The sequence below is a fragment of the Rosa chinensis genome, chromosome 5 (genome assembly GCF_002994745.2).
Source record: "Rosa chinensis cultivar Old Blush chromosome 5, RchiOBHm-V2, whole genome shotgun sequence".
NCBI classification, from domain to species: Eukaryota; Viridiplantae; Streptophyta; class Magnoliopsida; order Rosales; family Rosaceae; genus Rosa; species Rosa chinensis.
Genome location: NC_037092.1, coordinates 77,303,748 through 77,317,397, shown reverse-complemented (window position 1 = coordinate 77,317,397; position 13,650 = coordinate 77,303,748). Strand labels below are relative to the sequence as shown.

At 36.1% G+C, this 13,650-nt stretch overlaps 2 protein-coding genes across 4 annotated transcripts; both read left to right on the top strand.

Annotated features, from left to right (window-relative positions):
- The first annotated feature begins 2,530 nt into the window (after positions 1–2,530).
- Positions 2,531–9,904, top strand: LOC112166830 (beta-glucosidase 12). 3 transcript variants are annotated; one of them, XM_024303755.2, is made up of 14 exons: positions 2,531–2,727; positions 2,855–2,924; positions 3,492–3,550; positions 4,503–4,578; positions 4,727–4,804; positions 4,907–4,994; positions 8,101–8,356; positions 8,464–8,507; positions 8,568–8,639; positions 8,761–8,981; positions 9,075–9,106; positions 9,210–9,312; positions 9,408–9,516; positions 9,602–9,904. In XM_024303755.2, the coding sequence occupies exons 1-14, from the start codon at positions 2,566–2,568 to the stop codon at positions 9,768–9,770; spliced, it is 1,539 nt and encodes a 512-aa protein (XP_024159523.1). In that variant the 5' UTR covers positions 2,531–2,565; the 3' UTR covers positions 9,771–9,904. The 3 variants fall into 3 exon arrangements, with proteins under 3 accessions (XP_024159523.1, XP_024159524.1, XP_024159522.1); XM_024303754.2 differs by having other exon boundaries at positions 2,566–2,727; positions 8,464–8,639; XM_024303756.2 differs by lacking the exons at positions 3,492–3,550; positions 4,503–4,578 and having other exon boundaries at positions 2,532–2,727; positions 8,464–8,639.
- Positions 9,905–11,072: 1,168 nt separating this feature from the next.
- On the top strand, positions 11,073–13,165 carry LOC112167119 (putative pentatricopeptide repeat-containing protein At1g12700, mitochondrial). Its single transcript, XM_024304087.2, has one exon. The coding sequence runs from the start codon at positions 11,224–11,226 to the stop codon at positions 13,066–13,068; it is 1,845 nt and encodes a 614-aa protein (XP_024159855.1). The 5' UTR covers positions 11,073–11,223; the 3' UTR covers positions 13,069–13,165.
- The last annotated feature ends 485 nt before the right edge of the window (positions 13,166–13,650 follow it).

Sequence of the window (13,650 nt, the reverse complement as noted above, 5' to 3'; positions counted from 1 at the left end):
TCCAATCCTGAATCCAAACCAACTTTTGAGCTTGGGATATCTAAATTGGCGGAGAAAGCACCAAGAATCTCACCCTTATAGTCTCGAAAAAACTCCACTATAGTATAACCTGCACTCAATGAACTCATTTTCCATGCGCTATCCGTATTAATTTTAACCCAACCAATTAAAGGAGGATATTTACCCGTTAGTTGGTTAATTAGTTACTTAATTAGTCTGTTTGCATGCTAGTTACTCTAGTGCCCTACAGCTGTTAAACATGTGGCATTTGAAAGCTTTGCAGGAAGAATAGAGAATTTAGAGAGAGAGGATTTCTATTGATGAAAAATGAGGCTCTAATACAATGGTCGAAAACTGAGGTAGCTACTAGCTTTATATCCTAACCACTTATGCTGCACATTGCTTACATGTGGACTACAGTTGTGCGCCACTGGCTAATTAACCATACAGATAAGTAAACAGCAGACTAACTAATTAGTAGCTAGAGTAGCTAACATTATTATACATAGAGAAAACTTCTGCATGATCAAATGATGTAATTGAGCCGAATAGAATCATAGTGCTAAAAGCATTAATCTGCTCTCTTTGCTCATTATATAAGGACTGTAGCTTGCTCATTTTTGTTGATGTATCATAGCCTCATTTTCATTTTCATTAATAGAAATCCTCTTTCTCTCTAAATTCTCTGTTCTTCATACAAATCTCTCACCCAATGGCATAAGTTGTCCATGACTTTTCTTTATTTCTCGGATAGAATCCCAAATATCACGGGTAATACAACCATTGAATTTGACCACATATATCTACGTACTGCATGAATATACACCAGCTAGGACAACCATAGAAATTAATTAGACACGTTTTCTGTGAAAAGTTGCTGCACAAAATGAATCCATATGAATGGCTCCAAGTCTCCATCTGCATCAAATACAGAAACTCAGAGCATCTCCAACAGTATGAATTATTTTATAGTTAAATATAGCTAAAATTGTGAAATATAGCTATTAATTTAACAATGTTGCTCCAGCAGTAGTAGCTATTTATAAATAATATACTATATTTTATCAAATCATAAACTGACATGAGGACAAAAGAGGAGAGAGGAATATAACTTTTGCTTTAGTTATGCATGATTCTCTAGCTAAATATAGCTAAAACTAAATTTAACTTAGCAATAGCTAGTCTGTTGGAGTTGAATTTTGCTTTAATAATAGTTATATATAGATAAAATTTAAATTTAGCTAGTCTGTTAGAAATCCCCTCAGAAAATAAACATGGACTTGATGACTTTTCGTTTTGGTTTATCCAAAAGTTGGCAATGCTCACCACAAGTTTATAAAGGTCGTCTGAGAACTCGTACACTTAAATACTTAAGGAACTCTCCCTTTGCCCGGCCCCGGTTTTCAAATTATTAGATAAGGTAGATCGGTTTTCATTTTTTCAATCCTAATTAATTGTATATGTTGAAAGCTAGCTTGATAGGGAAAGCTTGATAATATTGAGAGAGAATAGAGATTGTATATTTAGCAATGCTCTGATACAAACGAAAATGATCGAATTCGATGGTAACAGGCTATACTTGAGGTGCAGATATAGCGGACACGTGAACTACAGCTGTAGGCTACTAGCTAATTTGATAAGCAATTAGCAACCTCACGAATTAACCTAACTAATGAGGTACGAGTAACACATCATATAAGCGGCTAATTAGGATTATATCGCTAACATATATAGTCCGATTGTTAGTTGAACTTAATTGGTCGATCAAGTTCGCGATCATGCTAAATTGCCAAGTCCTAGTCATGTTTATTATCCATCATGATCAGACCGACCCACGTTCCCAGGTAGCTTTCAATATTTGGTACGTCCATTTGGACCAAAGTGATAAGATAAATTCTTGTGTGGGGCTGCCACGTGGTGAGGCCGTGCGGCCCTTCAATCAAAAATCTCAAACTTTTCTCTCTTTTTCAAAACTGTTCCTAATTTTTAATATGCAATACTCTAAATACCTCTCTGTTTGGGCACTGATTGGTCCACCCCACTGCCACGTGGTGTAGGCCGTACGTAAGACTCTCTCAAGTGATAATTAAGCCGTATCCAACGTCACCACCAAACAGTCTGCGTATCACTGCATTCATGCATTTCTTAGTACGTACAATCCATTGTGGTTTTTAACAACGTGGATGGATCTCGATCTTTCAAGAAGCGATCTACTTACATGAGGTAGAGCTTCTAAGCCAACCTTTTCCGTTCACATTACAAAAATATTATGAAATTAACTGATTACGCGGCATACTGTTAAGAAAATCTAATTAAGCTAATTAATATATGCATGGTTATTGTATACATTAATTACCCACAGTTTACTTGTACTTGTTTCAAATTCAAAATACTTGACCTCATGGCATATGTAAAGAGTTTATCTTGAACGTACATTGCCTTTCAAATGAAAAATGTGACTGTGAAAGTCTTGGACCATGTCTTACGTGTTTATCTCTAATGTCACGTTTCCCCTCTATATAAAGGGGGGCCAAGTATAGAGCCAGAAAACATAGTCGATCAGTTATGGCACTTCAAGGCACTCTCATCTCTGCAATCATACTTGTTTTTAGCTGTGCAGTGGCAACTAGTATAGCTACCGCCCCAAGCCATTACGACGTTGCTTCCATCAACCGGAGCACCTTTCCGGCAGGTTTCATATTTGGGACAGCTTCTTCAGCTTACCAGGTACCTCTAGCTAGGCTTTAACTAGTTCTTTGAAGGTTCTGAATCGTACGAAAGATGTCACTTGAGCGTGATCAATTTAATTTTATATTTGCTTATTTATATTCATTAATTGGTGCTTGAATTTCAGTTCGAAGGTGCTGCAAAAGAAGATGGAAGAGGACCAAGCATATGGGATACATACACTCACAAAATTCCAGGTCTCTTCCATTCTTCCTGTCCTTTTCACATGTGATTCGTCTTGCGTGTCGGTTAATATATGGATACGTGTTTTAGAGAGCACGAACATGCTTCATATCGATAACAATAAGAACTTTGTGTTACAAATGAGAACATGTGATATGCAAAGCAACAATTAATTAACGTGAAGTGAGAATATCAGAGAACTAAAATGAAATAAGTTCATAGTAATTGTTATTACGAATTTCTGTTTGAAATTTCTGTTTAGTGAGAATAACACGGCTGTGAAAATATACAAATTGAAGCTGGGAGGCATTTTGGTCGACCTTTGGACAGCACGTAATTGCTTAATTGTCAATGTCAATTTTTGAGAAGGGAATACTAGGATACCTGCAAAGATCGAGACTCACACCTTCACATGTACATTAGTTTTCACATATATTATCTAGTACGATGAACCTTGAATAATTACACTAACAACATAAATAAAAATACCTCTGAATTTGTATATCTATCTTTTTTTAATATATTAATTTTTTTTTCTTATCAATATTGATGATTGAGTATGTGTTAATGGAAAATACCAGATAAGATAAAAGACGGTAGCAATGGAGATGTTGCTATTGATGCATATCACCGCTACAAGGTACATATATTAAATTTAGAACAAGATATTAAGAATAGAAACGTTCACATGGTCATCTGGTGACTAAAACAATATATATATATATATATATAATTTTTCTCAGGTGCGGACATCCGTATCGAAAATTTTTCTCAGCCAATTTGGTGATCGTTAAGGCATCCAAAACTGCATTTTACACGAACGGACCGAATCTGTCAAACCGGAACCGTTCGTATTTATAATGGTAAATTGCAGTTTTGGATGCCTTAACGATCACCAAATTGGCTGAAATTTTGCAGAGGTGATCTATACACTAGGACCTAAAATCTGAACGGTTACGATGTAAAAATGTGGCCGGAAAGTGGTCGAAAACAGGAAATCCGTACCGTCCGCTCGGTACGGACGTCCGCACCTGAGACGGACTGTGTGTATGTATATATATATATATATATATATATATATATATATATATATTAAGGGCCCTTCCACTAAAGATCTATTTTTTAATCATTTTAAGGGATCCCTTGTGGGACCCACTTTTCGATCCAATTTCGGCATCTTGATCGTTCAGTTTTTAAGTCTTAATGTATAGATCACTTTTGTAAATTTTCAGCTAAATTAATTATCGTTAAGGTATTGAACAAGTTTAAATCAATGGACAAATTGAATCTGTCCAACCTGAACCATTCATATTTATAATTGTAAATTGCAGTTATGAATGTCTTAACAATTATCAATTTGGCTGTAAATTTGCAGAGGTGATCTACTCATATAGACCTAAAAACTTAACGGTTGATATGTGAATATGTGATCGAAAAGTGAATCTAATAAGCTATCCCTTAATTGCAAAAAAAAATTGATCCCTTACTAAAAGAGCACTAGTTGAACAGTAGTACAAGAACAAATGAATTTTTTTTTTTTTTTTTCTGGACATAATTTGTTTTGGTTTGTCTGATTGTATTTTGTTTTATAGGAGGATGTTGGCATCATGAAAAATATGGGTTTTGATGCTTACAGATTTTCCATCTCGTGGTCTAGATTGTTACCAAGTAAGACGATCAAATCGATTACATCACTACCCTGTTTTTCGTAATACCAATCGAGTGTCACTTTTGGTTATTCCATTGAATTGATTGAATGGTTTTCCTTGACTATAATGAAATGAACATTCTTGTCTTCTTTCATAAATTTGGTCAGATGGAACGCTAAGAGGGGGTGTGAATAAGGAAGGAATCAAATATTACAACAACCTCATAAACGAGCTTCTAGCCAATGGTAGTAGTTATAATCTGATCAATATATTCACTAAGAATTTCTCATCAACTGATTAATTAACGTGATTTGCAATTTTTGAATATTAATTGTTGATTAATGCAGGTCTAAAGCCCTTTGTCACACTCTTCCACTGGGATCTTCCCCAAGCTTTAGAAGATGAATACGGTGGTTTCTTAAGCCCTCAAATTGTGTAAGTGACAATGATCTTATATCCTTGATCTACTTCAAAATAAATTATGTTTAACAAAGTAACAAAGAAAAGAGTATAACTAGCTTATAGGTCTGATAAAGTTATTTGGAGTTTATATCAAAAACCAATTAGCAATGGACGGAGTGGCCTCAACCCTTATAAACTCATAGGCAAGGTCTTATTTTTCCCATGTGGGATGTGAGAATAAACACACCCCCGCACGTGTGGCGAATTTTCAAATCATACATGTGGACAATTTTGGATAACATGGAACCTGTGTGGCCTTTAGGCATGCACACTTGGAATAACCTGCTCTGATACCATGATAATTGGCTATGGATGAAGTGACTCAAACCCTTATAAACTCATAGGCAATGTCCTATTTGACAGGATCTGCCCCGAATTTCACCATGCTGAAATCCTAGGTGGCCTTGTGGGGCCCACCTTAAGAATAATTTTACCAAAAATTCGGCATAGCCACCCTAAAATTGACTACCCAAAACCTGTAAAAACACATTCACACTTCTAAACAACCTTCCAAAAACTCCTGGAGCCGCCTTGCTCCCAAAACTGAACTAATCTACAACATCTTCCAATTCACATTACACAAATCTCAACTTAATAACATTAATCCCACAGGTTATCAGAGCAATTCTAATATCAAAGGTAAACCAAAAAAACATGGATAAAAAATGAATACGCGGAAGCTGTGCTGTTGGCTATGCCTCAACTCCATGTATGCCCGACCTCAACTAATCTAGCCTGCAAATTGGGAATTTGAAACAAAAGGGCCCAGGGGAAAAGTACTAAAAAATATGTTAAAGTGAGTGGACAAAAATAAATACTCAAAATAATATAAATGAAGCAAACTTGAATACTTTCCCATATTTATTCATTTGGAAGTCCAACGCATGCAACATTTATAAAACATAATTCTTTACACTCTGAAATCTCATGAAAACATACCAGCCCCGCTGGTTAAGAGAAAACGGACTAGCCCCGCTAGTCAAAATAAATATAAAATATGAGAAAGGCATTATCACCATATGATAAGAAGGGAGCCTCCCAGGCTCGGGTCGGAGTGTCCCACACTCTTGAGCATCTCATGCTTTGCTCAACTCACCCACAAACACAAAGTAAGCAGGGAGGAGTACTAATAGGCTAGCTAGAAATAAAATATATCGACTCAGCTATGGTGGGTTAAAACCACGAAAATCAAAAATAAAAAAGGCTTCCCCAATATCTCCCAAGAAAAGAAATATATTCCAATGACGTGGCCCCGCACGCCAAAACATTCTTGAAAACATAAACAAATATGCGATAAATAATAAATATAACAATCATTCCCAAAACCTCAAGTCTAATAATATAGCAGAAATCTCGAAATCTACAAATAAAATATATAATGTTAGATTCCGGATATCATTTTGGAAAATAATTAGTCGAAACTCATATAAATCATAATTTCAAATAATAATCAAATATCGGAGATAAACATCGAAAGCTCAAAATCCAAAAATAATATCATGAATCCATTTCCCAAATCATAATTAATCTCCGAAAAATCAATTCATAATCCCGAAAATAATTCATAAGTCCAAACCCAAGTATATTAAATTCAATTCCGAAACTCATATGGAAAAACGATGCCAAAAGTATAGTCCAAAGCCAAATATTATGCTTAGTAAATAAAACGATAAATAATTAAATAAATCAATCATCATTTCAGGAAAATAATTGCATGCATCATTATTTAAAACAAAAGTCCACTCACAATACTATATAGGCGACCACGCATACGGGCTTCTTCGTTCAGCAGTAACTCGGTATAGCGCCCTGTACACAATTATATTTCATGAATAACAATTTGGTAATTAAATACGATTCCCAAAATCAATCCTCTTAAGCCAACATCTCTATTTCCTTCTCCGATCCAACACAAACTTTACCACTCTAACACCATTCCTTTAATTACAAGTTCTATGACAGATTCGAGAGAAATCTGACGATCGAATTCTCGTAAATCGATAATTAAAATTCTAAATCTTCGAAAATTAGAAATCGATTCAAAACTTCTCTAATCTTCACCAAATTCACATATATAAGCTCTAGATCAAAAATAGGATTTAAATAGCTAAAAATTGAAGCCAGAAACATGCTTTACGCGCCACCCACAGTGGCGGCACGTGGGCCCCACGCGCCGCAGCCCACCACCTCCAATGACCACCAAATTTTAGCAGCAATACCTACTCAACAAGCCTAACAACTTTCTCAACTGTGACAAAGTCAGAAAATACCTCGAAGTGGTCGAACAATTAAGCAACCCGATTATACAGTAAAATCTTCCAATTATGCTTTCTTCCTCCACGATGCAAATCGTTGCAAGAGGTTTCGAGAGCACGGATAGTGGCCCAATATGCTTCTAATGGGAGTCGGTTTATGTCCGGATGTGGCCGGAATCGAGAGAAACAGGCGTTGACCACTTATGCTACAGTAACCGCATGCTTCTCGGTGTTGGTTCTTCATTTTTCGGCCATGCTGCAGTGAAATACCACCGTAGGCGTCAAGAGGAGGAGGAGACGAAGCCAACGATGCCTGTTGCACGCCGTTAGGTGGCTTGGAGGCGGAGCAAGAGAGAGTTGCAGGAGAGAGAGAGCTGCAGAAGAGAAAGAGCACGAGGGGAAGGAGAGAGGAAAGAAAAAAAAGGGAAATTTACCTGCTCACAGTAAAAATTCAAATATATACTATCTATCATAAATAGTAATTTTGGTATTTCACTTATAATTTTCGTATACGAACTCCAATTTTTACGTAGCACATATGCACACGCTCGGTCTAACGTCCTCTACAACTTTCATGAAGAAAATTTTCTCAAATTTTAACAAGAACAAAAAGTCAACATTTAAGGCCACTAAAATTATTGAAACAAGCAAAAAGTGAAAGTAGTTATCGTTTACCGTTCAAATGACTAGTAAATCGGTAAATTCAGGTTCGGGACGTTACACTATTTTTCTTATGTAAGATGTATATATTCTCAACAAAGTCTATAACTAGCTAGTATTCAAATTACACAAATTTTTTATCAGTTCTCTTTCTTCTTTTGTAGAAACCATTTCCAAGACTACGCAGAGTTATGCTTCAAGGAATTTGGTGATAGAGTTAAGGACTGGATCACATTAAACGAGCCCTGGAGCTACGCCATTGGTGGTTATGTAATTGGGACGTTTGCACCATGCCGATGTTCTGAATGGCAAAACCTAAATTGCACTGGTGGAAATTCAGGAACAGAGCCATATTTGGTCTCACACTACCAGCTTCTAGCTCACGCAGCAGCCGTAAAGTTATACAAGGAGAAGTATCAGGTCTCTGCACGTACCAATTCTTTATAAACACATTTGTAAGATCTTTATTTTTTTCACATGGAGTTTATTTATAATTTTATTAAAACCTACTCAATATGCCTATGCAGGTTGATCAGATGGGTGTGATAGGGATAACAATACTGTCACACTGGTTTGTGCCTTTTTCTGATGCCAAGCACCATGAAGAAGCTGCGTGTTATCCGTCACACTGGTTTGTGCCCTTTTCTGATGCCAAGCACCATGAAGAAGCTGCTCTACGAGCATTGGATTTTATGTTTGGATGGTATGTAACAAATTTAAAATACCAATTAATTAAAGTGGAAAGTACTTGGCTAATTTGAACTTCCATTATTATTAGGTTTATAGCATTTGGAATCTTGAATTTTAACTGTTAATGTATGTAGGTATATGGATCCCTTAACAAACGGTGAATATCCGCACAGCATGAGATCTCTTGTCGGAGATCGATTACCCAAGTTCACTAAAGAGCAATCCGAGATGTTAAAAGGTTCATTTGATTTTCTGGGATTGAATTACTACACCGCTAACTATGCTACTTATGCACCTCATCTCAATAATGCTGCAAACCCTAGCTACTTTACAGATGCTGTCGCTACTGTTTCCAGTGAGTTGAACATTATACTAATCCAAAAGTGTAATTAGGATCGCAAACACGACTTGATTTATAACAAGCTTTTGATCATGTATGTTGTTGCAGCCGAGCGTAATGGTATTCCTATTGGTCAAAAGGTGTGATTTAGTTATTAATATAGTCATTGGGTTAATTGAGTTTCTTTAGAACACTTAATTAAAATGACAATACCTGTTTCACTTGTTTAAATGGTTTTCCCAGGCTGCTTCAGATTGGCTGTATGTTTATCCAGAAGGATTTCGAGAACTATTGCTTTACACGAAGGAAAAGTACAATAATCCACTTATTTACATCACTGAAAATGGTAATTAGTATCATGTGATTTTCACTCCATGTGTTAACTATAGTACTAGAATTAATAGCTAACTAATTAAACATGTATCACATATCGTATTGTAGGAAGGGATGAGCACAATGATCCCAAATTATCACTTGAGGAAGCCCTAGCCGATACTCACCGAATCGACTTTTACTATCGACATCTTTATTATCTTCATGAAGCGATCAAGTAAGTTCTAATTAACAACGTACCCAATAAAAATTCATTGTCCTAATTTACTGCCACTAACTGGTGTATATTTTTGATTGATCAGGGATGGCGTTAACGTGAAGGGATATTTTGCTTGGTCTTTGTTTGACAACTTCGAATGGAATATGGGTCACAGTGTTAGGTTTGGCATCAACTATGTGGATTACAATGATGGGCTCAAAAGATATCCTAAACTCTCAGCACACTGGTTCAAGAATTTTCTTGAAAATTAGTGAAGACATTTGGATCTGTCACATCATACGCAATAATGGATTAATAAACAAACAATCTTTATATATGTACCTATATGTTCCTTTCAATAAAAAAAAAAAGTGCATAGTTTACGTACTTTTTTCCCTTGCCTGTATGTGTGTGTAAAGTTCATATTTGTTTCTCGAATTAATGCAAATAATTTAAATATATGAGCAAAAAATTTTTGATCAGCCTATGTGTTGAGAATCTGTAAAAATATAATTCTCACACTAAAAAAATATAAGCTTGCCCAAGGGCTTATAAAGATTTGGGACACTCAATCCATTACTAATTAGTTTTGGATTTGAGCTCCAAATTACTTTATCTTAATATCAGAGCGGCTTACCCACATGTGCATGGTTTCAATGATGATCACATGTGCTCACGGTCATCCAATATTACTTGTCCACGTATATGACTTAAAAAATCATCACATGTGTGGAGTCGTGTTAAGAATGTGTAAATATATAACTCTGACATTGAAAAAATATAACCTTGCCTGTGAGCTTATAAAGGTTTCAGGCACTCCAATTTGTTTTGGATGTGAACCTCATATTACTTTAACACTATGTACGTACTTTGATGATAAGTTTTCTCAGTTTTCCTTCATACTCAATTAGATAATTACCCAACAAAAAATAAAAATAAACTATCATCCCTAAATTGTCGAGTTTTGAAACCGAATTCATTCTAAATTTACATGACGAATAATATGTTACGTGTCTTGAAACACCATTTTTTATTTTTTCTTCTCCTTATCCGAATTATGATTTAGTGATGTGGATCAACAAATCGAGGAATTAATAGCTACAAAAAACAAAAATAAATTATCATTCCTAAATTGTCGAGTTTTGAAACCGAATTCATTCTAAATGAATAATATATAGTGTCTTGAAACACCCTCTTTTTTTTTTTCCTCATCTGAATTATGATTTAGTGACCTGAATCAACAAATTGAGGAATTAATGACCGTTTTCGTTGTACGTTCAAAGTACCATTGATCCTGTTCAACGAATCAACAACGATTTCGAAACTAAAAATCTCACCATTGACCGCTTCTTGTTTTAAAGACAAGAGGCTAGGGATGGAAGGTACCCTAAATATAGATAGACGGAGGACTACTTAAATTCCCGAAGTTGACATATACAGATTTCAAATTGCTCTGGAAGAAAATTTCAAAAAACAAAGAAACAGTATAATTGTCAAAAGAAAAAGAAAAAAAATGTATTTACCCGATAAATAACGAAACAATAGTAAAACGACATTTAGAGTGACTGAGGAGACACAGGCTTGTAGTTAAGGCACCGACTCTCCGAGTGAGTAAACCCTTTGAGTTTTGGCGAAGCTCAACGGTTCAAAGCAACTAATTTCAGTTGTGAAAATTGAGGATACGCAGACTTGAAGTTGAAGATTTGATCTTTATCTTTTGTGAATATGATGCTCAAAATGTCTTCTTCTTGTTCTTCTAGTTGCAGAAGCAGCAGCACAAGAGGTAACCCATTTCTGCACTTTACCACTCTTGTTGTTCCCATCAACAATTACATGAGCACAAGAAGAAGAGGCTTTCATTCTCAACCCTCAATCCCAGCTAAATCTAGAGAAACCCATCGAGGGAAGCTTGTCAGAGACAACCCCCAACCCTCTGTGCCCAAAGTCAGAAGTCTTGAACATGCCTTGAAGGTGTTCGATGAAATGCTTCAAAGGCGTCCTCTGCCTTCGATTGTCCGTTTCACTCAAATCTTGACTCAAGTTTCCAAATTGAGTCAATATTCGGCAGTCATTTCTATGAATAAACAGATGGTTCACTGCGGAATTGGTCCTAATCACTATACTCTATCTATTATCATGAATTGCTTTTGCCATTTAAATCAAATGGGGTTTAGCTTATCTGTCTTGGCACAATTCTTCAAATTGGGTCTTCAACCAACTGTCACCACTTACACTACTCTAATCAACGGCTTTGTTCTCAAGAATGGAATAGCAAAGGCAGCAGGGATTTTCAGCAAAATGCTGCAGGCAGGTCATTGTGTGCCTGATGTGGTGACTTTCAACACACTAATAAAGGGACTTTGCATGAGGGGTGACAACACTGCAGCTATTCAGTTGCTCAGGAAGATGGAAGAAAGAGGTTGTAAGCCTAACGTAGTCGTCTACAGCACGATCATTGACAGTCTTTGCAAGGATACACTAGTTGTTGATGCTGCGAAGCTCTTCTCAGAAATGATTAGTAGGGGCATTGCTCCAAACGTTGTTACTTACACCTCTTTGATTCAAGGAGTTTGCAACATAGGTCAGTGGAAAGAAGCTACAAGGTTGTTGAATGAAATGGCGAGTAGAAATATCTTTCCGGATGTAGTCACCTTCAATGTCTTGGTTGATGGACTTTGTAAGGAGGGGATGGTTGTGGAAGCCAAAAGTGTAGTTGAAATGATGATCCAAAGAGATATTGAGCCTAATGTAATTACCTACAATTCACTAATGGATGGTTACTGTTTGCGAGGTGAAATGGATGAAGCAAGAAAAGTCTTCGATCTAATGCTTAGCAAGGCCTGCATGGTTAATGTTCGTAGTTGTAGTATATTGATAAATGGATACTGCAAACATAAAAAGATGGATGAGGCCAACAAGGTTTTTCAGGAAATGCTTTGTATGGAACTTGTTCCCAATACCATTACTTACAATACTCTTATTGACGGTTTTTGTAAAGCGGGAAGAATACAGGTAGCAGAGAAGTTGTTCTCTCAGATGCAAGGTAGTGGCCAACTTCCAGATGTTCAAACTTACACCATTCTAATGGATGGCCTATGTGGAAACAAGCAACTTTGTACGGCAATGGAACTGCTTAGAGAGGTGGAAGACAAGAAGTTGGAACTAGATATTGTAATTTACACTGTTATAATTGAAGGTTTGTTCAAAGCTGGAAAACTTGAATCTGCTGCAGATGTTTTCTCTAGTTTGTCTGCAAAAAGAGTTCAGCCTAATGTGAGGACATATACTGTGATGATTAATGGACTCTGTAATGGACGCCTATGGGTTGAAGCAGAAAAGTTGTTTAGAGAAATGGGAGAGAAAGGCTGTTCTCCAAATGAGTGTACATATAACACCATCATCCGAGGGTTTATCAATAACAATGAGATATCAAGAGCTGTGGGACTAATTCAAGAAATGGTGGATATGGGGTTCTCTGCAGATGCATCAACTACAGAATTGATAATTGATTTGTTGTCTAAAGATGAAGTAGATCCAGCTTTGTTGTCATATTTAAAAAGTTCATTATGAAGAAAAACTTGTGGATTTGGTAGTCATCTTGAAATTTAGAATGGTAAGAATATGTGTTAATTTTCTTTTTCTCTCTATCTCATGAATTTAATGTACATATTTTCTCTGGCTATGACTTTATACATGGATATGTACAGTATAGTTTGCAGTTTGATATACTAGTCAGTCAATGTCATGTGCATTAGCCATGGCTGTTCACATAATCAAAGATTAACATACTTATGCTCAGAATGATTAGTTTCATATCAGTTGAGGAACTATAACATTTGATACCTTGGCTACATAGGCTATCAAGGAAATTTATCTTTCAATACCTGGTATGGTGCCATTTTTATCTCAGAACGCATTGTATGTTTACTATTTTGTCATATGCTGGTCTCGTTGATTTCAGCACTTTGGAATAAGGGTTTCTTAAAATTTACTCTGCCTTGCTGATTGCCCTTGCAGATAACACAAAAAAATGCATACTTTCACTTCATAGTCAAGAAGTATATGAGAAGCAATACTTCTTTGAATTGCTCAGAAAAACACAAACGAGCAGTGTAATTATTCTTCCTTTCTAGTCCTATATTTCTGATGTCC

What these genes read in the sequence shown, in the direction of transcription:
- LOC112166830 (XM_024303754.2), top strand. Translation starts at nt 2,566, where the DNA reads ATGGCACTTCAAGGCACTCTCATCTCTGCAATCATACTTGTTTTTAGC. An exon ending in CAGCTTCTTCAGCTTACCAG is followed by an intron (nt 2,728 to 2,854) that starts GTACCTCTAGCT and finishes CTTGAATTTCAG; the next exon opens with TTCGAAGGTGCTGCAAAAGA. An exon ending in ATACACTCACAAAATTCCAG is followed by an intron (nt 2,925 to 3,491) that starts GTCTCTTCCATT and finishes GGAAAATACCAG; the next exon opens with ATAAGATAAAAGACGGTAGC.
- LOC112167119 (XM_024304087.2), top strand. Translation starts at nt 11,224, where the DNA reads ATGATGCTCAAAATGTCTTCTTCTTGTTCTTCTAGTTGCAGAAGCAGC.